Source organism: Hyla sarda, chromosome 10 (genome assembly GCF_029499605.1).
Source record: "Hyla sarda isolate aHylSar1 chromosome 10, aHylSar1.hap1, whole genome shotgun sequence".
Taxonomy (NCBI): Eukaryota; Metazoa; Chordata; class Amphibia; order Anura; family Hylidae; genus Hyla; species Hyla sarda.
In genome coordinates this window covers 82,399,097-82,425,159 of record NC_079198.1, presented here as the reverse complement: position 1 = coordinate 82,425,159, position 26,063 = coordinate 82,399,097, and the positions used below count along the sequence as shown (strand labels likewise).

The 26,063-nt window shown below is 41.6% G+C and overlaps 1 protein-coding gene across 1 annotated transcript in view; it reads right to left on the bottom strand.

Moving 5' to 3' along the window:
* Window positions 1-26,063, bottom strand: part of PPP2R1B (protein phosphatase 2 scaffold subunit Abeta) — a 61,382-nt gene that overhangs the window by 17,534 nt on the left and 17,785 nt on the right. The window contains 6 exon segments of the mRNA XM_056543097.1: window positions 2,160-2,230; window positions 4,338-4,452; window positions 5,094-5,249; window positions 5,700-5,847; window positions 9,830-10,062; window positions 22,182-22,282. Of these exon segments, the coding sequence (XP_056399072.1) occupies window positions 2,160-2,230; window positions 4,338-4,452; window positions 5,094-5,249; window positions 5,700-5,847; window positions 9,830-10,062; window positions 22,182-22,282 (824 nt within the window).

Sequence of the window (26,063 nt, the reverse complement as noted above, 5' to 3'; positions counted from 1 at the left end):
GAAGAGCAGTTCAGTTGCCCATAGCCACCAGATAGCTTCTTTCATTTTTTCACTGGTCTCTAAAAATTCAAGAAGTGATCCACTTCCTCTACACTGGATTTGATAAATCTCCCCCTTAGTCTTCATTTAGCGACTATATGGCCTAAGGGTTTCAACTATCCTACTTTCGATTTTTACTGTGACACCTCACAATCTCAGTTTTGTTCTCTTTTAGGACACTTTTTAATGCATACTAATACTGCATAATTAATGTTTTTAAAAGTTTAAAATGTATTTGGGTTTAGGCTCTTTAAGGGTTAAACATTAACTCAAAAGGGATGCTACCTCTAATAAGTAGCAATGAGGAACAAGCTATTTTTCCTGTGGAGTTTGCATACTTTTTCCCTTTGATGCAACAATGGGAGGGTATCCGGCTTCACAGCATGACTTAAAATTTCAAGCTTTAATTAACTCCATTAAAACATAGATAGAAGGGGTTAAACAAGTGCACCGACGCGCTCCGGACCTCAAGCAGGTCCTTATTCATGGCAATGCATGGCTTATAAGACTACATACACCAGGTTGGTGGAGGTTTCAGTCAGTCAACCCCCTCAGTTCCACCTCCATATGACAAAATCCTAAGATGTGACTCCCACATGACTATTTCTAAACATACTGGCCCTGATTTACTATTGTAACCCTGACATTTTGTTGGGTTGTGCGCCAGATTCTGGAGCACTGTGCCAAGAATTCTGTCAGCGCCAGAATTAAAAAAAAAAAAAAAAAAAAAAAAAACCCCAACCAACCCTCCTGAAAAAAAAGGCATGACTGTTGGGGAAAGGGGCTTGGCTAACTAAAAGGGGCATGTTTGACTGTCACAAAAACCCAACACATTTACATTTCCACAGAAAATGAAGTGGATTTGAGTTGAGGAAAACCCGACAGATCAGAGCAGGTGTTAAAAAAATAAAAATAAAAAAATAAGCAAAATGTAGGGAAAAGTGCAAAATGTAGGGAAACCTTAGTAAATACCTAGGAAAAAAAATTGTAGGGAATTAAAACCCACGAAGAAAAAACCCCTCCACACTCAGTTATTAACCCCTTAAGGACAGTGTTTCTCCACTTTCGTTTTTTCCTCCTTCCCTTTTAAAAATCATAACCCTTTCAATCTTGAACCTTAAAATCCATATGTCGTCTTATTTTTTGCACCACCAATTGTACTTTTGGGGGCTTCTGTTTCTACGCAGTAGATTTTTGCAGTAAAAATTACATCTTATCTTTATTCTGTAGGTCCATATGATTAAAGTGATATCCTACTTCTATAGGTTTGATTTTGTATTACTTCTGAAAAAAAATCATAACTACATGCAGGAAAAATGTAAACGTTTAAAATTGTCCTATTCTGACACCTATAACTAGAAATGAGCGAACTTACAGTAAATTCGATTCATCACGAACTTCTCGGCTCGGCAGTTGATTTCTTTTCCTGCATAAATTAGTTCAGCTTTCAGGTGCTCCCGTGGGCTGGAAAAGGTGGATACAGTCCTAGGAGACTCTGAACTAATTTATGCAGGAAAAGTCAGCAACCTCCGAGATGAGAAGTCCGTGACGAATCGAATTCACTGTAAGTTTGCTCATCTCTACCTATAACCTTTTTTTTTTCCACGTACGGAGCGGTTTGAGTGCAAATTTTTCGCGCCGTGATCTGAAGTTTTTATCAGTACCATTTTTGTTTTGATCGGACTTTTTGATCGCTTTTTATTCATTTTTTTATGGTATAAAAAGGGACCAAAAATACGCTATTTCGGCAAAAAAATTTTTGCACGTACGCCACAGACCGTGCGGTTTAATTAACAATATATTTTTATAGTTCGGACATTTAAGCACGCGGCGAAACCACACGTTTATTTTTATTTACAGGTTTTTTTCACTTTCGACTAAAGAGTTAATGCCGGACATCTGCCGCAATGGCGATGTCCGGCATCAGCCACGGGTCCTGGCTGCTGATAGCAGCTGTGACCGTGCGGGTATGATGCGAGTTCAGCTCCTGAGCTTGATGGGTAACAAGACAAAGCCTGACCTTACAGAAGAACACAGCGCTGATGTAACAATTTCATGGTGCATGATCTATTAAGAGAATGCTATTCATTTGCCCTCCTTTACCTATGACGTGATCTCACCTTTACAAAGGGCAGAATGTGGTTCATAATAATGGCCTCCCTTCCATCAGCAGGTAGATTCTCACAAAATTCTAAGACAAACAAGAAATATTAGTTAAAGTAAAAATATCTACAAATACGGTTCAATTAACACATCTTCCTGTTAAAAATGAAGCCATGACTGCCAGTCTTAACAGAAAAGGTGCTGTCAGGAACACTCAGGTACACTAAGTAAATACCGTATATACTCGAGTATAAGCCGACCCGAGTATAAGCCGAGACCCCTAATTTCAACCCAAAATCCCAGGAAAAGTTATTGACTCGAGTATAAGCCTAGGGTGGGAAATACCTCATCCCCCCCCTGTCATCATCCAGACCCGTCATTAACATCCTCATCATCATCCCCTTGTCATCATCCCACACATCCCCCCTTCATCATCCCCTTATCATCATCCCACACATCCCCCCTTCATCATCCCCTTGTCATCATCCCACACATCCCCCCTTCATCATCCCCTTATCATCCCACACATCCCCCCTTCATCATCCCCTTATCATCCCACACATCCCCCCTTCATCATCCCCTTATCATCCCACACATCCCCCCTTCATCATCCCCTTATCATCCCCCCCCCCTTCATCATCCCCACCCCCCTTCATCATCCCCACACCCCCCCCCTTCATCATCCTCTTCTCATCATTCGCCCTCAGTGGTCTTCAACCTGCGGACCTCCAGAGGTTTCAAAACTACAACTCCCAGCAAGCCCGGGCAGCCATCGGCTGTCCGGGCTTGCTGGGAGTTGTAGTTTTGAAACCTCCGGAGGTCCGCAGGTTGAAGACCACTGCGGCCTTCAACATCATCCAGCCCCCCTCTCACCCCCTTTAGTTCTGAGTACTCACCTCCGCTCGGCGCTGGTCCGGTCCTGCAGGGCTGTCCGGTGAGGAGGTGGTCCGGTGGGGAGGTGGTCCGGGCTGCTATCTTCACCGGGGGCGCCTCTTCTCCGCGCTTCCGGCCCGGAATAGAGGCGTTGCCTTAACAATGACGCAGAAGTACGTTGGCAATGAACGCACCTCTGCGTCGTTGTCACGGCAACGTGACTATTCTGAGGCCGGGCCCGAAGCGCTTAGAAGAGGCCTCCCCGGTGAAGATAGCAGCCCGGAACCAGTATCCCACCGGACCACCTCCTCACCGGACAGCCCTGCAGGACCGGACCAGCGCCGAGCGGAGGTGAGTACTCAGAACTAAAGGGGGTGAGAGGGGGCTGGATGATGTTGAAGGCCGCAGTGGTCTTCAACCTGCGGACCTCCGGAGGTTTCAAAACTACAACTCCCAGCAAGCCCGGACAGCCGATGGCTGCCCGGGCTTGCTGGGAGTTGTAGTTTTGAAACCTCTGGAGGTTCGCAGGTTGAAGACCACTGCGGGTGGGGGAGTTCACTCGAGTATAAGCCGAGGGGGGTGTTTTCAGCACGAAAAATCGTGCTGAAAAACTCGGCCTATACTCGAGTATATACGGTAGATGCAGCACATTCCTTATGCTGTTGGCTTTAGGTTGCTGCAGGAAGGATGTGGTCGGCCTAAACAAACCTCTTCAGCTCTGTACTGGCAGATAGGTGCTAAGGGGATAAAATAAATCACTGACACTTTGGAGCTTATAGGTTCCCCTTAAAATAGTAGGCCTGAGCTCAGGTTGGACATAGTTTTCCATTAGTACTGATTTAAAAGGTAACCTTTCATCAGTTTAGACTGCCTGTAACCAAGACATTTTAGTTCCGAAGATGATGTTCCCCAGTACGCTTATATACCATGGCTCGATTCTGCTGAAGTGGGGGGAAAAGCAGTTTTATACATCTTCCACATTGTATTTAAATCAGTAGCAAGTAGTCCCTGAGGTGGTGCTGCATCTGGAACTAGTCACTGCACCCGGGCTGTAACAGCATTTATTTAGGCACAATTACGCATAATTAACAGCCTGGGCATGGCCGAATTTTTTATCTATATTTCACCAAGTCACATGCAGACCCAGATGCGTCGATAACTCTGGCCCACTCATCCATTGGACGCAGCGCTTAAGTTTTCAATGCTGTGCACAGGCTGTCAATCACGGCTAAGTTTGTGCAATTATGAGCCAAATAGGTGAGATTTTGCAATTAAATGTTTACACAAATTTCAAACTAAGGTAATAAAACACAGAAACTCACCTTTTACTTTGTGTGCCCCTGCAGCACGAACCTCTGCTTCACAATCTTTCAGCAGGTTCTGAAATGCGGGCACAAGGTCATTCTTTGTGATCTCTGGGCCAACAGCTTTCTGGAGCTAAAACACAACATGGTAAACATTTTATATTGCTTTGCTATTTCTGTATTTGCAGGTTGCACTTCAAACAATTTGCGTGCATAATATTACAGATTACATTGCATGCATAAATACAGTGTAGACCAAATAACAGAACCCCACGTGCCCCAACTAAATGTTATATTTACAAGTGGACAACTTATAGGGGTACTCCGCCCCTAGCATCCAAACTCGCTCTGTGCATAATGACGGGCAATACAGGGGCCGGAGCATCGTGACGTCATGGCTCCGCCCCTCGTGTTGTCACGGCACGCCCCCCAATACAAGTCTATGGGAGGGGGCGTGGCGGCCATAGACTTGCATTAAGGGGGCGGGCCATAATGGCACAAGGGGGCGGAGCCGTGACATCACGATGCTCCGGCCCGTATCACCGGTCATTATGCAAAGAGCGAGCGTGCTCTGTGCAGTAAAGATAGCGGGGTGCCACAGCCGAGATCCCGGGGGTCCCCAGCAGCGGGGCCCCGGCAATCTGACATCTTATCCTCTATCCTTTGGATAGGGGATAAGATGTCTAGGGGCAGAGTACCCCCTTTAAATTCACTCACAAGAACAAATAAAACACAGGTAAAAAAGAAGCAACATAACAGTAGGAGGTTTCTTACTTCAGAGAATTTGTCTGCTACCATATAGCGGACACGCCAGGATTTGTCCTCGGTAGCTTGGCGGAGTGTAGGCATCACCAGAGCTTCAAGATCCTCTTCAGGAAGAAGTTGTGCAATGCTAACACAGGCTTCTACTGCCAACAAGCGTACAGAGTCCTGGAAAGACAGAAGCCTAAAGTTCAGTCATTGATTACCCTATAAGTCATCAATAACATTCAGCAAAACAGAACTGATAAAACACATTTCAAGTGTATCTATATCAGTTCTATAAATACATTAGATATAAAAACTGTACAAAAAGAAAATTGTCTTCACAAAGTGATGTAGAATTTTAAAAGGTCTATCAACATTGCCCATGTAAATACTGTAAATTGTGGCTTGTTGTCTAGGGTCATTGACTTGCTGGAAGCACAATCTTAAGGTGCAAATCATTTTTCTTTAAGGTTTTTTTTGCTGAGGTAATTTAAGCCACTGACAATGGAGCACACACAATTCTTCATGGGCAACAGTTTACAGACTAGTGCTGTGAACATTTATTACTTATATGACAATTATGCTAATTTTTTTGTAAAAATGCCCCTACAAAAATCATACTATACAGCTCACCTGCTCATCTGATGCCAGGTTTGTAAACAGAGGAATGATGTCATTTTTCACATATTCCAGTTCAAGTACTTTAGCAAACTCCCCAAGCTTGGAAGCAGCAGCACGGCGTACCATGGGAGTGTCATCAGAGCACAAGTTGCGGAAATGTCTAGGAAAAACAAAAATATGCACGTTTTATGAAATCAAGAAGTGGTTTAGAACAGCATAAAATTAGTAGCCTATGCAACATATACATTTATAGAGAACGCCCTTAAAGGGGTACTCCAGGAAAAAAAAAAAAAAAAAAAATTATATATATATATATATATATATATATATTATATATATATATATATATATATATATATATATATATATATATATATATATTCAATAAAGCTCCAAAGCCACCCACACTACCTGGATAGGTTCCCTGTACACCATCCTGCCTGATATGCATGGCTACTGTGGCCTCTGTTGTCTTGTCTGGCTGCTTAATATTCTTTACCACCTTTCCCTTCATCTCCCAGCAATCATTGCACCTCTGCCAGCCTGCTCACTTACTGAGAGCAGACAACACTCTCCTGCGCTGAGCAGCAGAGTTTCTGTGTCTGATTGGCTAAGGCTGCACACACCTCCAAGTTCTCTGCACTAGAGAGCATGATTCATCAGTACAGGGCAGAAACCACATGGTCTGTCTCAAGTGGGTGGGGGCTGCTTTCAGAGAAGGTTTTGAACAGAGTGGATGGCTGGATGATTTAAAGGGGTATTCCAGGCCAAAACTTTTTTATATATATCAACTGGCTCCGGAAAGTTAAACAGATTTGTAAATTACTTCTATTAAAAAATCTTAATCCTTCCAATAGTTATTAGCTTCTGAAGTTGATTTGTTTTCTGTCTAACTGCTCTCTGATGACTCACGTCCCGGGAGCTGTGCAGTTCCTATCGGGATATTCTCCCATCATGCACAGCTCCCGGGACATGACATCATCATTGAGCAGTTAGACAGAAAACTTCAGAAGCTAATAACTATTGGAAGGTTTAAGATCTGTTTAACTTTCTGGAGCCAGTTGATATATATATATGTATGTGTATATATATATTATATATTATATAATATATATATATATATATATTATATATTATATATTATATATTATATATTATATATTATATATTATATAATATATATATATATATATATATATATATATATATATATATATATATATAAAAAGTTTTTGCCTGGAATACCCCTTTAATTCCCTCACTTCCTGCATGCAAGTGAAAACCAAAAGAGGGACAACTGCTCTATATGGCTAATGAAGGATATTTAGACAACTAAAAAGGTCGATGAGAGGGAAAAGATGAGCTATGGGTTTAGTTCCCCGGAGTACCCTTTTAAATGGGTCTAGATGATCCCCTGGATCGGAGACCACTTGGACCCACAATGGTCACAAGAACATAGGTCAATTGTCTCCCCACTGAAGAAGAGGCAGTGCACATGCTCAGCTACCACTCCTCCATTGACCCTCTGTGGGACTTCTGAAAGCAGCAAAGTGCTGTGCAACATGGAGATTTATCAAAACATGTGTAAAGGAAAAGTTGCCCAGTTGCCCATAGCAACTAATCAGATCGCTTCTTTCATTTTGCAGAGGCCTTGTCAGAAATGAAAGAAGCGATCTGATTGGTTGCTATGGGCAACTTTTCCTCTGGACAGCTTTTGAGAAATCTCCCCCTATGTTTTGGTAATCTCATGGAGAGGTGCAAGACCCACCAATCAGCTAGTTAGTATTTCTTACATTACTGGCAATTATAACTCAACACGCTTCTTCACTATGAGTGTAATTTGCAGTTCAAGTTTTTTTAAACTAATTTCATTGTGCAATAGTAAAACAAGTATATAAACTGTGTGCATCAGTGGCAGTCTTATACAGCTCGCCGACAACAGTCAGCCGTAGGATAAATCCATGAAGACAACAAAGCAAACAGGCCACAGAGTGAGGAGCTGATAGTAAAGCATTCCGTAGTGGTATAACCAGTACTGGACGGATGGCACTGCACGCCACATATTTTATTAAACGTGGCTGGGCATTTTCTATGCTTGAAGACCAGATATTCGTAAGTAACAGCGGTGTTTACTAAAGTGCATAAAGTTGGATCACGGAGCTCTACCCCTATAACATTCTGTCATTGACATCTACCCATTCTAAACAAGCTGACTGGGGTTACACAGCATTAACCGAAAATGTATAGCTGGGTGAGTCTTAGCAGGCGACACATACAGGTGAGGGGCTACGCTGTCATCCCATTCCTCATCTGAGAGATTAGGAAGAACACATTTCTACAGACAAGGGATACCCTCTTAATTTGGCTCCCAAGAGGAACGTGTACAATGCCAAAATAGTACCCCAAGGACCCGGAGACTTATAGATTCCTAAAGGAGGGAAGCAGAACAGGCCTAAAAGGAGTCAGAAAACGTTGTCTGGAAAGCATGTCACAGTTGCAACAAATTTATAAAAGGATTCACCAGGGTTGTCCTGTAAGTGCTGAAATAAGTGAAAATCCCCATCCCCACTCACATCACCAATACTATACACACCCAGTTGTATCCAAACTTTGTATCCAAGTCATGAGAAAGGTGAGGTAATAAGAGGATCATGACTCAAGGAAAGGGGGGGGGGGTAAAACCCCCTTTTCCCCAGAAGTCATTTGTATATGGGATTTTTTTGATCCTCACAAGCAAATCCTGGAATACATTTCAAACACTGACAAAGTTTAATAGAGAAAAAAAAAAAAAAAGGAGCAATATGCGTTTGTATCTAGGGCCGCTGCAGGATAAAGGTTTCAGTTTAATTTGGTTGTGCTCCTTCTTGGTATTCATAAACTAATGGTTTTGAGCAGCTCTTCAACATGAGGCCCATTCATCCGCCTCCTGTGGTAGGAAAAAGAACACTACCCTGTCCCCATCAACGACCTGCAGCCTGGCAGAGTATGCCATTGAATAAGGAACAGCCATTTCCCTCAGATGCCACTCTTTTCTTGTGCAAATCTTGTTAGATTGACACCAAAGAACTGATGAAGATCAGGGCAGGTAATTTATGGTGGAGACGCAAGACTTCCTCTAACATTCATGTTAGGGAAGTTTTACAGGTAGCAATCATGGAAAGTAGCTTAGTAGACATCTCTGAAGGGTAGGTTCATTGTCAATTGCTAAGTCAGCAGCCAGGGCCTCTGCAAAGACCGTCACAGCAGAGGAGTGCACTTTGGCAGCAGAGGAGCCAGCAACATCTTTGTTTTTCAAGCGGGCAAAAAAATGCAGCATTTCGTACCAGATTTACCCCGGGTTGGACTCATGGTGGATCAAGGGGGTCCAGGTCTGGTAAAGAGCAGAGCAGGCCAGCTGAAGAGGGTCCAGGATTAGGTCAAGATAACTAAAAGGCATGGGCTCAGAGGGAAGCTAAGCAAGCATATGTCTGCTCATCTTGGCAGCTAGTCCACACAGCCCATTCCAGCTATAGTTTATGTTCTCAGGCAACAATTATGGTTATCAAAGTTGTACCCTTTCAAAGTTTTGGAGTTACTGACTGTAGATACAAAGCATTAACACTACTGCCTGCCTCTCTGCTCTTGTATAAGCTAACCCCTGCAACTGGGAGTGCCAGCACCTGAACAAAGGAAGAAACAGCATGAGGAAAAGCTCCCTATAGGATGGACGGACAGAAATTACATCAGTACTCTGTAGTTTATCACTGCATTACTGCCATCTTCGCTGATTAACTAGAAAGTATCTGGACTTTCAACGGAATTACATCTTAGGGGGAAATTGTTTTTTATATCTCTCTATCTATATCTCTATCTATCTCCATCCATCCATCTATCTATCTATCTATCTATCTATCTATCTATCTATCTATCTATCTATCTATCTATCTATCTATATAGCCCTCCCCCGACATTTTTGTTCCCTCCCCCGATATTTTTGTTCCCTCCCCCGACATTTTTGTTCTCCAAATAAACCTCTAATTCCCAGCAACAATTACAATTTCTATATAACTTTTGGTCTTCTAATGCGGTTCCAGTGCTTTGCTGACACTATCATTACACTGAAGCTTTGTGGTGACCCCTGGTGGAGAGGTGAGAAAACTTACTGCCTTATCTCTGCTTTGACAGTACTAGACACTCTGGGGTAGCACACGCTGAAAAGGCCACATGCTGACGTGCGAGACGTAAACCAGTCTCCACTGGCCAGACGTTTCACCAGCGGCACAAAGTGAGCTTCAAGATCGACAGGAGAATGTTCATGAGAGATCTTCCTCAAGGACTCTACCGCTTTGTCACGGACGACTGTCTCTTCAACAGTTGCCAAGCTTTCCAGGGGAGGCTGTAAACACAGAAGAAGTCACTAGATCAGATGCAAGCTGAGAATCACAACTATGAAAGCACCACAGTCAGACCATCTATCAGGAGTAATCTCAATATAATAACAATCAACACATGGAACAATGATTAATAACTAGAAAGGAACATTCCTTATCAGTCTGCCCATTCTGTTTCTCCTTTGTGTGTGTTGGTAGCTACAGATTAAAACCCCTAATAATGTTTGACCCTGCAGTCAGTGTAACTCCTTTCCATCTGTCCCCTCTACTTCTGTCTGTAGATGAAAGCTGTGCAGGACTGCAGATCAGACCCAGTATACGTAAGCAGTGTGTAACTATGGAAACACATACGTCTGCACAGGAGCTGTATACACAATAAAAAGGGCTGCAACTAAAATATTTTCATAAATATAATATTTTATTTCCTTGTAAGGGCTATACCACTTCTTCCTGTTTCTTACCTGATAGGAGGGGAAGCACATTCCCTGGTTGCCCATCGTACATGCCCCCAGCCACCCATTTAGTGAAGAGGACAGTAACACAATCTTCCACTCCCTGCATCTTCTCTCTGCAACTATTGTGAATTTGGCCTTTATCACAGAGCCTGACAACCGGGGACTCACAATAGCTGCAGAAAGGAGCTGCAGGAAGCAGAAGATTGTTTGTCCGGGCCTTCTCGTCACTATACCGGCTGCAAAAGATCACAGTTGCATATGCATGTGCATGTGTGTGTGTATATTATATATATATATATATCTCGTGATAATAGCGGTATGTAAACTTTAGAAATTGGCTGTCCAACTAATCGACCCACCGATTATTAAAAAATAGTTGACAACTATTTTCATAATCGATTAGTTGCAGATTAATCGACTAGTTGTTTCAGCCCTACACAATATGGTAGGATACCTACCTACATACAGCAGCTTGTCAGTCACCACAGAGGAGGGGCTGGGATGGGATTAATACCGCATTAATCAGTTTAACCTTCTCAATTCATATGGATGGGCAGGTTAGAGTCTGGTAGCAGCATTCTCCCCTCTCTCCACTTACAAGAGGAACTATAAAGCTGAGCGAAGCATGCATTTGGGAATCTGGAGAGAGCTGTTTGTAAACGGTGTTTTAACTCCATAAAGGGGGTACTCCAGAGAACGAAACCCATAGCCCATCCTTTCCCTCTCACCAACATATGTATGTGTCTAAATAGCAGTCATTCACTATATACAGTAGTTTTCCTCTTTCAGCTGTCACTTACATGCAGGAAGTGTGAGGAAAACGTCATCCAGCCAACTACTGTGTCTTGACAGTAGGGTGGGGGCTAGGTCAGTGAGGGGGTTTACACAGAGACAAGCACCACATGGTTCCTGGCTTCACAGCCACAGCTCTCCCCTCCCCTCTCTGTGTGCCTTGAGAGAAGCTGAGTGAAGGTTGCTGTGTGTAGATCTTATCACTTACTGCTGATATTCAAAGCATAACATGATTTATTGCTGGAGGAAGGATGAAAAGACCTGTACAGTGTGTGAGCTGGTCAGTCCCGGACCAACGAAGTAAAATGGCATTAACTTAAAAAAATTATATCAAAATTGCTTTTTTAGTTCACTTTATACACTTTGTATACAAAAAAAAAAATTGTAAAAATATCAAAAAGTCCCATCAAAAACAAAAATAGTACCAGTAAAAAAAAAAAAATACCCCTCACACATCCCCGCATACAGAAAAATTAGTTAGAGGTCAGAAGAGGACATTTCATTTGTAAATGTGCTAATCTTGGTGCAAAATGTATAATTTTTTTTTGTCAGAAGTAAAAAAAAATTTTAAAATGAAACCTATAAAAGTTGGATATCAATTTAATCATATTGACCTACAGAATAGAGATAAGGTGTAATTTTTACTATAAACTTCACTGTGTAGAATTGGAAGCCCCCAAAAGTTAAAAAATGGCGGGGGTGGGGTTGGTTTCAATTTTGCCCCACAGATATTTATTTTCTGGTTTCGCCGTAAATTTTGTGGCGAGATGATTGATGGTATTACTAAGTAAAATTGGTGGCGCAAAAAACAAGCCCTCATATGGGTCTGTAGGTGGAAAATTGAAAGGGCTATTTTTAATAGGTAAGGAAGAAAAAACAAAAGTGCTAAAATGAAAAAACTTGTGGTCCCTGAGGGGTTAAGCTGTTCAAGCATTTCAGATAGCTGTCAGCTTGACTAGTCCACTGCAATCTTGCAGCCATTAGCCAAACAGAACAAAATTATAGCAGCAAATTCAGCAACAGATCCATCATAACCCTTAATGCCCCCATGACATGTATGGACAGGGAGCCAAGTCCCCTATACCTAGCGACTGCTTTCAGCAGTGACACCTGTGGAGATGGTTATATAACCAGCATTGAAACTATCTACTTGCGGATGTGTATCACAGTACCCTCCGAGGTCTAGCTAAAACCTCCCACAAAGCAATCATGGGGAGCCGATTGGTTGTCATGGCAGCATGATGCTTACCGAAGAGAAGCAATGATTGTACATCCCAAAATGACAGTTTACTGAAATACACTTGTACTGCAGGGAACCGTATAAGTGATCACATAGGGGAACTACAAATGTAATAAAGGGAATTCACCCGTCTCCTATTTAAAAGGATAAAATTATATAACTGGTATTGCTGCATGTAGAAACATTTAAACTAATAAAACATAAAGCTGTTAATTCTTTACAATGAATCGTAGGAAGGCAAAAAAAACCATACCCAAAGCCAAAGTTGCTGATTTTTGGTCGCATCACATGCTTAGAGTAGGAGGAGCTTAGCGGATTGCTATACACTTTTTTTTTTAGGAAAATTTCCTGCCATTTATTCATGTAAATCTCTGCTCATTCTAAGCTAAGTCATGTGGGCGATGTTCCTACTCAAGAGATCGACAGCTATCCGTGTACAAAAGCTGGCAATCTCCATGACTACTCAGGGTGCGTTCACAATAGCGTCTGTCCCCGTTTTTTTTTATCCCCATTTTGGTTCTGTTCTTGCAGGCTGTAAACTGATTAAAAAAGTTTTTTTAAAAATCCCATTCACGTCAATGGGATTTTTACAATAAGTTTACATCCATTTGTATCAGTCTGCACTCATTTCCGTTTTTTTACGGCAGAAAAAATGGCACAAAGTATTTTTTCCCATAAAAAAACGGAAGACAAAACGAGATGCAGTAAATTTGACATTGAAGTCTATGTAAAGCGGATGAGCCTCTAAAAGCGTACCCGTCAGATCCAACAAAATTTTTTTTTTAACCTCTTAAGGACCATGGACGTGTATACACGTCCAATGGCCCTTAACCGGGTATGACGCAGGCTCCTGACTCGAGCCCGCGTCATACCGCCTGGCCCCCAGCTGATTCCTGCAGCGTTAATAGCAGACATGCGGCTATCGCCGGGGGGGGGGGGGGGGAAGGGGGGGGCGATCCACTGCTGGGGTAGCCTGAGGGCTTACCTCTCCCTCCACGCGGCTCCGGCTCTCTGAATGATACAGCCTGGCAGGGCCAGGCTTTAACATTCGAGCGCAGAGCACACTGATCACTATGGTTCTATACAACCATAGTGATCTGTATGAAGAATCTAATGATTCCTCCTAAAAGTCCCCTAAGGGGACTAAGTGTAAAAAAAAAAAAAAAGTTAAAAAAAGATTCACACACACATTAACCCCTTCCTTATTAAAAGTTTAAGTCACCCCCCTTTTCCCAAATTCCATATAAATATATAAACATAATAAAAATAAACATATGTAGTATCGCCGCGTACGTAAATGTCCGAACTATAAAAATATATAATTAATTAAACCGCAAGGTCAATGGCGTATGCGCAAAAAAATTCCAAAGTCCAAAATATCGTATTTTTGGTCACTTTTTATATCATGAAAAAAATAAAAAGCGATCAAAAAGTCCAATCAATACAAAAATGGTACCGATAAAAACTTCAGATCACGTCGCAAAAGATTAGCCCTCGTACCGCCCTGTATGTAGAACAATAAAAATTGTATAGGGGTCAGAAGATGACAATTTTAAACGCATAAATTTTCCTGCATGTAGTTATGATTTTTTTCCAGAAGTAATACAAAATCAAACCTATATAAGTAGGGGATCATTTTAACCGTATGGACCTACAGAATAAAGAGAAGGTGTAATTTTTACCGAAAAATGTACTGCGTAGAAACGGAAGCCCCCAAAAGTTACAAAATGGCATTTTTTCTTCAATTTTGTCGCACAATTATTTTTTTCCCCGTTTCACTGTAGATTTTTGGGTAAAATGACTGATGTCACTGCAAAGTAGAATTGGTAGCGCAAAAAATAAGCCATAATATGGATTTTATAGGTGAAAATTGAAAGGGTTGTGATTTTTAAAAGGTGAGGAGGAAAAAATTAAAGTGCAAAAACAGAAAAATCCGTGGTCCTTAAGGGGTTAATATATCACTCAGTACCTAATCCTGACCATGTATATCTGATTTTTGTGTCTAGTACCTTTATGTATTTTTTTTTATTACACTTTTAATTTAGCTCACTAGTCTGAATTCCTCTCAAAGAGAGGGGGCGTGGCCTCACTGTGCAGGTCTCCGCCCCCTCCCTCACTATGCTGTCTGCTCACATCTCCCCTAGCATTAGCAAAACTACAACTCCCAGCAGCTTGTCCTCACTGACAGTAGCGGGACACAAGCTGACAGTGGGAGGAATTTTCCTCCAGCTGTGAGCCCTGCAAGGAAGTGTGTCCATGACATAGGTGATGACGCATGGACACAGCAGGACTAGTATGTGCCCAAGCAGGCAGGGGGGGCAGTTGTATGACTGGCTTTTTCAGTATGAAATAGTGAACATTTTCTAATGAGAGCAATTGTAAAACCCATGCTGTACAACATATCAAATGTTTTTGTATCTGACAGTGCCCATTTAATGTCATTTGTTTACATCCGTTTTTTCGATCTGTTTTTACTTCCGGGCATGCTACGAACAAAAAAAAAAAAATTTCTTGGTTTATTAACTGAACAATAACAGATACAAACGGATAATATCCGTTTGCATCAGTTATTGTCCGTTTTTTTTTATTTTTAAAGTCTGTTTTTATTTTTGACAGGAGAAGAACGGCACGGGTCTAGACGGCTGTGTGAACGCAGCCTTACACTAGAATAAGCAAAGCAGTCAGTCAAATGGGCAGTCCTACTCAATGACTGACAGCTCTGTCGATATTCACACTATACACAGATAGCTGTCAATAACCGAGTAGGACCGCCCACATGACTAATTAGCCCAGAACGAGCAGAAATGTACATGTTTAAGTGACAATAAGTTGAATATTTTCACCTCCTGCTTCTCTATATGTTGCAGAATAGACCGCATTCTCAGTGTGACACAGGTAAAACATAAAAACTAAATCTGGGTATTTAATAAGAATATTTAATAATTTAATTTATTATAATTTTTATTATAATATTTAATAATCTAGGTAAATAATCTCACCCACAGAACATACATAACATCTTTATAACTGCAGAACGAATATTATTATTATTAGAGATGAGCGAATTTACAGTAAATTCGATTCGTCACGAACTTCTCGGCTCGGCAGTTGATGACTTTTCCTGCATAAATTAGTTCAGCTTTCAGGTGCTCCGGTGGGCTGGAAAAGGTGGATACAGTCCTAGGAGACTCTTTCCTAGGAATGTATCCACCTTTTCCAGCCCACCGGAGCACCTGAAGGCTGAACTAATTTACGCAGGATAAGTCATCAACTGCCGAGCCGAGAAGTTCGTGACGAATCGAATTTACTGTAAGTTCGCTCATCTCTAATTATTATGATGTCTTTATGCAGATTCCTACCATGTTTACTGACATTTTTATTTATTGCTAAAGGGGGAGATCTTTCAATCTCGATGCGTGACTGGGCAGTACTGTGCACCATAGGTCAGTGTTGAAAAACTACAACTCCCAGTGACTCAGTGCGTGACTGGGCAGTACTGTGCACCATAGGTCAGTGTTGAAAAACTACAACTCCCAGTGACTCAGTGCGTGACTGGCCAGTACTGTGCACCATAGGTCAGTACCAGTGTTGAAAAACTACAACTCCCAGCATGCCCGGACAGCCAAAGGCTGTCCGGGCATGCTGGGAGTTGTAGTTTTGCAACAGCTGGAGGCACCCTGGTTAGAAAACACTGACATAGGTGTCAAGCTCTGCAGTATAATAGCAGAAACTGCATCCTACAAAAGAAGCCAAGAAGAAGTTTTGCTCTCTGTGCTTTAAGTAATATCCAGATGTTACATCTTCACGAGATTCGCAACCTCGGCATTTAGGTGAGCTTTTAGCACTTACAGCATTTTATGTAATAATTGGCGTATACTCTGTCACTCTGATCTCCGTGTAAAAGGGTGATTGTAGGATCAGAAAACCACTGTGTGATGATCTGGCAGCAAATGAGAAAAGCCAGTGTAAGGATGTGGGTCAGGAGAATGAGCCTCATATGTGGACTACAGGGACAGACTTAAGGAAGGCCAATTAAGTGCAGTTTCACTACATGCAGATTACAGGAACTTTCCTGCGATGTCCACAGTGTCTGAGCAGCCACCGATTACTATTAATCCTGCTGTACCATAAGCTTATTATGTGTATACTTACAAGACCACCTGGAGCTGCCTGTTTTGTTCATGCAGCATCTGCTACCAACATACATAAATTAGTTTCAACGGAGCTGGTGACGTTGATAAAAATATTTAAGAGCTGCCAAGCTGAACACAAGTTTGGGACGACAGCCAGGAGAGTAGGGCCCCCCAGATGGCACCTAATGTCTCAATACCCGCAATGCTTACAAGCCTCTCGTTCCAGAAGGCGGAAAAGGCTCAGAAGTGATCTAAGACTTTGGCAGCTTTACTTGCTGACGCACAAAGTAGATTGGCAGGGAAGTGGGGAGCCAGATGCGAGCTTTGTAGCTGAAGCCAATAGAGGACAAAAAGGGACAAGGCAACAGTCTATTAACAACTTTAATGTTTGATGGAATTAAGACTAGGAAGAACACAAGAGTAGAGGATAAAACTATTTCTTGCTTAAACCCCAGGTAATCGAGCTCAAATAATGCAATCTACAAAAAACGTGGCCTCTCGAGTATGAGATGGGCCAACTAAAGAAAAAAAAAAGCATTAAAAAAACTCCTGACAGGATAAGACAGACAACACAGGTGCAAGGTAACAACACTGAGAATACTGCCAAAATCTTCAATCCCCAAGAACCCCACAGGTAATGCTGTGACATTGGGCAATGGAGTACAAAGCGGCATGTTATTTTCTTGGCAGTATCTGTGTAGATATAAGATTTTAGGTTTAAAGGGGTACTCTGCACAATATAAAAAGCCTATATATGAACACACAAGGAACTGAATACAGAAAAACCTGCAGAGAGACTACAAAGCTATGAAGTACAGAAAGACTAATCACAGGGGTGTGGAAAAAATAAAATAAAACTACTTGTCCAAGGCACTAAAACGGAGCACAATCCACTTGTCCTGGTAGACAAAACTATTTCGACCAAAATAGAACGTAAATATGGTCTATTAGTTTTTCCCTCCTCGTTCTATAATAGCCATAATTCTTATTTTTACATCTACAGACTCATATGAGGCTTGTTTTTTTCGGGACCAATTATACTTTGCAATGACACCTTTAAATTTTTTCATAACTTATGCTCGGAAATTGTGTGTGAGGTGAAATAAAATAAATAAATCAAATATGCAAATTTGGGGTTTTTCTTTTTTTTACCCGCCATTCCCCTTGTGGTCAAACTTACATATTTTAATATTTTAGGTCAGCCTGATTGCACAAATCCCAAATAGTTTATATATATATATATATTTTTTTTAACATATCCATAATAAAAATAAAGGACAGTCTGTCCGGCCCTGCTTGCCCAATACAGGGCTAATCCTATGAAAAATTCACCTGCCGGGCGCCTGGAACTACATGTCTCGGGCAATAGGATTTCCTAAGTAAATAATGTCCCAGAATGATGTGTGCCCCCAGTCAGAATAAATCCCTGGATCAACGTTCTGTGCCTATAAATCTAGTATACATAACCAGCTATGTTATTCTCCAAAAATGCATCCAGACCCCCATTGAACTCTTTTACAGAGTTCACCATAACCACCACCTTCCAGGAGAGAGTTCCACAGTCTCACTGCTCTTACAGTAAAGAACCCCCGTCTGTGCTGGTGTAGAAACAGTCTTTCCTCTAGACATAGAGGATGCCCCCTTGTTATAGATACAGTCCTGGGTATAAATACATCATGGGAGAGATCTCTGTACGGTCCCCTGATATATTTATACATAGTTATTAAGTCGCCCCTAAGTCTTCTTTTTAATAAACTAAATAACCCTAATTCTGATAATCTTTCTGGGTACTGTAGTCTTCCCATTCCCCGTATTACCCTGGTTGCCTGTCTGAACCCTCTCCAGCTCCACTATATCTTTCTTGTACACTGGTGCCCAGTACTGTACACAGTATTCCATGTGTGGTCTGACTAGTGATTTGTACAGTGGTAGAATTATTTCCTTGTCGTGGGCATCTATGCCCCTATTGATGCACTCCATGATTTTATTTGCCTTGGCAGCAGCTGCCCGACACTGGTCACTACAGCTAAATTTACTGTTAACTAAGACTCCTAAGTCCTTTTCCATGTCAGTCGTCCCAAGTGTTCTCCTATTTAATACATAATTCCAGCCCGTATTTTTCTTCCCCATGTGCATTACCTTACATTTATCAGTGTTGAAGCTCCTCTGCCACTTACCAGCCCAAACCTCCAACCTATCCAGATCCATTTGTAATAGTGCACTGTCCTCTATTGTGTTTACCGCTTTACAGAGTTTAGTATCATCTGCAAAGATTGCTACTAGAGATGAGCGAACTTACAGTAAATTTGATTCGTCACAAACTTCTCGGGCTCGGCAGTTTATGACTTTATCCTGCATAAATTTGTTCAGCTTTCAGGTGCTCCGGTGGGCTGGAAAAGGTGGATACAGTCCTAGGAGACTCTTATCCTTTTCATATTAGATAGGAAGGGTGTGCTCCCCAGCAGACAGACAAAGCCCCAGATGGACATATCCCCCATTAGTTAGAGCTCCCCTATATGAAGACCGGCCCACAGATAGATATGACCTCCATCAGGTAGGGCTCCCAAATAGGTATAAAGGCCCCAGAAAGATATTATCCCCATCACTGATGGGGGTCATATCTATCTGGGGGCCGGTCTACCTACTGGGGAGCCCTACCTGATGATCAGATCAGATAGATATTACCCCCGGCAGGTAGGGGTCCTATTTTAACAATTATGCCCCTAAGAAGATACAGTCATGGCCATAAATGTTGGCACCCCTGACATTTTTCAAGAAATTTCTCACAGAAAACAATTGCAGGAACATGTTTTGCTCTACACATGTTTATTCCCTTTGTGTGTATTGGAACTAAACCAAAAAAGGGAGGGAAAAAAAAAGCAAATTGGACATAATGTCACACCAAACTCCAAAAATGGGCTGGACAAAATTATTGGCACCCTTAACTTAATATTTGGTTGCGCACCCTTTGGAAAAAATAAATCAGTGGTTTCCTATAACCATCAATAAGCTTCTTACACCTCTCAGCCAGAATGTTGGACCACTCTTCCTTTGCAAACTGCTCCAGGTCTCTCTTATTGGAAGGGCGCCTTTTCCCAACAGCAATTTTAAGATCTCTCCACAGGTGTTCAATGGGATTTAGATCTGGACTCATTGCTGGCCACTTCAGAACTCTCCAGCGCTTTGCTGCCGTCCATTTCTGGGGGCCTTTTGACGTATGTTTGGGGTCATTGTACTGCTGGAAGATCCAAGATCTCGGACGGAAACACAGCTTTCTGATACTGGGCTGTACAGTGTGATCCAAAATCCATTGGTAATCCTCAGATTTCATGATGCCTTGCACACATTTTAGGCACCCAGTGCCAGAGGCAGCGTAACAACCCCAAAACATCATTGAACCTCCACCATATTTCACTGTAGGTACTGTGTTCTTTTCTTTGTAGGCCTCGTTCAGTTTTCGGTAAACCGCAGAATAATGTGCTTTACCCAAAAGCTCTATCTTGGTCTCATCTGTCCACAAGAGGTTTTCCCAGAAGGATTTTGGCTTACTCAAGTTCATTTTGGCTAAATGTAGTCTTGATTTTTTTTTATGTCTCTGGGTCAGCAGTCGGGCTCTCCTGGGTCTCCTGCCAAAGCATTTCGTTTCATTTAAATGTTGGATAGTTCACGCTCACACTGATGCTCACTAAGCCTGCAGGACATCTTGAATATCTTTGGAACTTGTTTGGGGCTGCTTATCCACCATCCGGACTATCCTGCTTTGACACCTTTCCTCAATTTTTCGCTTCCGTCCAAACCCAGGGAGATTAGCTACAGTGCCATGGGTTGCAAACTTCTTGATAATGTTGCACACTGAACAAAAGCAAATCTAGATCTCTGGAGATGGACATGTAAACTTGAGATTGTTGATTTTGTTCCACAATTTTTGTTCTCAAGTCCTCAGACAGTTCTCATCTCCTCTTTCTGTTGTCCATGCTTAGTGTGGTACACAAAGACACACAATGCAATGACTATGTGAACTTCTCTCCTTTTTATCTGCTTTCAGGTGTGATTTTTATATTGCACACACCCGTTACTTGCCCCAGGTGAGTTTAAAGGAGCATCACATGCTTGACTCTAGGGATGTAAGAAAAAAATCGATTCTCGCGATAATCGCGATTTTTCATTTGCCGATACAGAATCGATTCAAAATATTTTTGAATCGATTCTTTTAGGGATGTGGAATTTTTAATAAAACGCACTTTATCTTACCTGCCAACGAGCCCGCGGAGCTCCGGTACAGGTGTGCGGTCCCCGGGCTGTATTCTTCTTACTTCCTGTTAGTCCGGCACGTCACATGGAGCTTCAGCCTATCACCAGCCGCAGCGATGTCCCGCCTCCGCTGGTGATAGGCTGAAGCTCCATGTGACGTGCCGGACTAACAGGAAGTAAGAAGAATACAGCCCGGGGACCGAACACCTGTACCGGAGCTCCGCGGGCTCGTTGGCAGGTAAGAGAAAGTGCGTTTTATTTTATTTTGCAGCCCGGACGGGATAACATGAGAAAAGTGCGCGCCGGAGTACTAGATCGCCGCTGTCAAAGCTGACAGCGGCGTCTATTGGGATCTATGAATGCTCCCAGGTGGGCGATATATCGCGATGTATCGTCACCTAGACGGTATCGCGATATATCGCGATATATCGAATCGCCACACTGGTATCGCGATTCGAATCGAATCGCCAAATTCTTGGCGATTCACACCCCTACTTGACTCAATCTTATACTTCAACAAATTTGAAAGGGTGCCAATAATTTTGTCCAGACCTTGTTTGGAGTTTGGTGTGACATTATGTTTAATTTGCTTTTTTTCCCCTCCCTTTATTGGTTTAGTTCCAATACACATAAAGGGGATAAACATGTGAATAGCAAAACATGTGTTACTGCAATCCTTTTCTGTGAGAAATACTTAATTTTCTAGAAAAATTTCAAGGGTGCCAATATTTATGGACATGACTGTAGGTTAGCCCCTGGTGATAAGCAGGTCCTCCCTTATTGAGTCATTAGGCAAGTTAAGGTATTTCACTGCTACAGTACTTACACCTCCCTGCTGCAGCCTATAACGAGCCTTCCTTGCGGGGACGCATGCGATAGGTGACATCACACGCCGCGCAGGACGTCTTCGTCCCGGCGTCCTACACCACAGATGCGACGACATCACCAACTGCGCACCCCTCGAGGAAGGCTTGCCATCGGCTGCAGCAGGGAGATACAAATACAGTAGCAGTGTGTGAAGTCTTCTGGCATTTAGTGCTGCTTGCCCGAAGCAGGGCTAAATGCCTGAAGAAATCACCTGCCCGGAACTGTATGTCCCGGGTGATACAGATTCCAAATCCCTGAATCATAATCCTTGTTAATATATATTCGCAATTGGATTTTAGATTGATGTCAGTCAACTGTTAAAAACAAACAAACATTCACTTACATTGAACAAAGGCACATTGGCAATTAAACAAGGACAAACTTACAAGCAAGCAATGCACAAATTCAGGTCCTCCAACCAGAGTGGTGAAGCTTCCCAACTGTTCAGCCAGTGCAAGAAGAACTTCATCTTCATCATAAATGGTATCTAAAAAAAAACACAGGTAAAATATATTAACTTTCATTAGGGCATAGTTTCCCAACCCAGATGCTGAGAGTTGTAGTTATGCAACAGCTGGTGGCACTGGTTGGGAAACACAGCATTAGGGAATACAAATATGTAAGTTCACAAATGGAAAAGTTGTATTATCAGATTTCCCTTTAGGAACCTACATGAGCGAGAAAGGTTATGAAAATGGTTTTTAGCAGCCACAGGGTCTATCCATCAACAGACCACAGGTTGGTGGATATCAAACCATCCAGAGAATGTCACATATCCTACCACGCTGCATGTTATCAGTATATACATGCTGCTACAGAAGCAGATAACATATCTGGCCATTAGTTAACATTACAGAAGATAACGCAGGTGGGAGGCCTATAAACAGTACTGAAGTGGTCTGGTTACTGAAGAGGGAGCTGAGTACCATCTGTGAAACTTTTGAATTGGTGGAGGTTAGAGTTCAAGGGACCATACAAATGCTACCTACAAGATTTAAGCCCTTTACGTATTCTTATGATGCATGAGATTAAACAAAAGAAATACTGTTTTACTCTCAGAAACAGCACCATAGTCTGTGCCTGGTATAGCCACTCAACCCTAATCAATGGAACTGAGTAAACACCAGGGTACAAGTGACTGATGAAACTAGCAGTTTCTGGAATATAAAAAGAAGAGCCTCTTCTATACTCCCACACAACCAGCTTTAAAATGTAATTTCACTATTAGTAATTCCAAAATATATATGTGCAGGTTTACAGGAAACTAGACTGAGCTTGTAAGAATGGAAGACAGACAATGCCCTTTACCTATTTGCCTATGCATTTTAAAAAGAGGTTTTGTAAAAATAAAAGATAAAAATCTTGTATGAATACAATCACAGGACATTGATAAAAAAAATGTATGCATTCACAAAACACATTGGAAAAAAGATTTATTCACACTATAAGGACCCCACCAATTAAAGTGTACCTGTCGCTTCCAAAAATTTGACATATCCTAGAGACATGTCAAAAGTTGTCATTGGTTTGGGTGTTTAGACCCCAACCAATCACTAGAACAAGCAGGAAGAGAAGACTGCTGACCAAGACAATTGCATAGACTTCTACTGTAATTTTGTCTCTTCTCCTGGCTTGTTCTAGCAATCCCGACCGATAAAAACTTTTGGCATGTCACCGCGCCAATTTTCCCTCCTGATGACATTATGGAAGTAACGAAACATGTAGAGTGGGCATTTCTGTTTTAACTGCAGAGCCCCCAGAATCCAAGTGGTACTGCAGACCACTGATCATAGTGTGATAATTCAATAGCGTGTACACTGGATGTGATAATATGGTGCATTCACCGTTTTGGCAATACATTCCCTTATCAGGTTTTCGATGAAAAAAGGATTCCTCAAAACTGTACTAAACTATCAAAACGTGTGTACAAATCTTTACCCGTATACGGTTTGAAAAATTATGTCCGGTTGCATCCATTTTTTAAGAAAATAAAAACATACGTTTTTAACTTCACTCCATTATGAATAAAGTTTCACTTGCTTGATTGAAATTTCAAGAAAAAAACCTGTGAAAAGTCAAAAATGGTGATGGTGTAAACCAGATGGAACCGTACACACATAAATCTCTACAGTTCCCATTGACTCCCATGTTAAAAAAAAAACATATGGTTTTCAATACATTTTTCATCCGGACCAAAAACCGTGGTAGGCTAAGGGTTTGGGTACAGGAAAAAACTGACAAAACCGTACAAGGACGCAAAACGGATGCCACCGGATGTATCGTTTGGCATACGGTTTTCAATACGGTTCCATATGGTTTTTAAATTGAAAACGTATACGGGAACTGTTTAAAAAAATATGGCGTGAATGCACCCTGAGGTCGAACACACAGCGGCATGTGTTTTCACCCTTTGTTACTCACTTTAATGATAATTTTTCATTTAATAAAATGTTAAGTTTTAGGGGGTGGGAAGCCAAACAAGGGTAGTAGTGACACTGGTATTTCCTGGGTCAATGGTTCATTCATGCTTAGTCACCTCACTATTCACTGTCTACAGGACTTCCAAACATAGTTGGGTACAGTGCTAGGCAATTCCAAAAGTCTGAGAGAATGGTTGAAATAAATAACAGAAAATGGGACAAAAATGGAAGAAAAGAGGCCACACTTAAGTTAAACACTTATCCCTACTTGATGTAGACTGGCCACAATGCTATATGGGGGCGGTCGCAAAGGTGCAAAATACTGACAACAGCTACTATTCATGAGGGGGATAGCTTCTGCTCTCATGATCAGTGGGGGTCCCAGCAGTGAACCCCTCCCCTATCCTGTCGATGGTGGATAACCCTCAAGCTGTATATATAAAGCAGTACAAAATAACATGATGGTAGCACTTATAGCAACAATATTTAGTGCTAATGTTCTTTCACATGCCTCTTACTGTATAAGAAATTCAAACAAATGGATCTGATCCATCATTTGGGTTTGGGGCACCATATAAAGCCACAGGGACTCCATCGTTGGTAATTATCACAAAATGCATATTTGCTTTTTTCTCCCCAAATACCATGTTTATATAAAATACAGAGTAATAGAAGTGTGTAAGTGCCATAGTACCATACGTTTTATCACAGCTGCTATGTAGATATACCAGTGTTTCCCAAAAGGGTGCCTCCAGCTGTTGCAAAACTACAACTGCCAGCATGCCTGGACAGCCAAAGGCTGTCCGGGCATTATGGGAGTTGTAGTTTTGCAACAGCTGGAGGCACCCTGGTTGGGAAACACTGGTATATGTACACTGATGCGATTAATTTACACATTATACAAGCGAAAGCTTTTAAAGTAGTAATCCAATGTGGACATTTATAGAGTATGCCTTAAGTGTCTGATGCTTTAGGTCTTAAGATGCAGAGCTAATTTCTTGCCTATGGCTGCCAGAGGTTGTCAGGAACCTGAAAAAAAAAGCCAAGCCAGCTGTTTTACACAGTCTGTGTAAATATCAGCAACAAAATTAAGGCACTATATCATAGTAAACCATAGGCCACTAAAATTATTTTACCAAACAAAGAAGGCCAAATATGGTGACAATAATGAGGGACATTTATCAATCTTTGCTTATGTATTCTTTTTTTTTAGTAATTTTTTCCTTACTTTTTTTTTGCTTATGTGCGACGTATTTATCAACTGCTTTCAGCCTGTTGATAATTTTCTTTCACGTAAGCAATTTTTCCTTTTTTACTTTGGTAGTAGCTTTTTCTGCTCCATGTTTGAGCTGGAGTAAATTTAGTCAATTTTTAACGCTGTTGCGACTTTTTTTTGCGCAGTTGCGACTGTCGCAGTTAATAAATACCTGACTACCCGTAGTCCATTTTAAAATTATTACTACATAGTAAATTTTAGGAAAACTTGCTTTTCTCGCTTTCCAGTCAAAATGTCGCACGAAAAATCGTGTAGTCGCAGTTGCGACAATTTTGCGACAATTATAGTAAAGAAAACCTGACTAAACCCGTTGATAAATGTCCATAAATATTCTTTATTCAACATTTGTTAAAAAAACATACATGAAATCACTATACAGGTATAGGTAAAATCAGGATACACATACAGAAGAGAAATAGAGGTGAGTATATCACATAAATGGTTTAAACTAAGCGCAAAAGATAGAATTATTTACTTACCGATAATTTGGTTTTCTTGAGTCCACCATGACAGATGGTCCCATAGGACCTAATAGGAACAGGAAACAGAAAAGGGTTAAAAGCCCCTCCCCC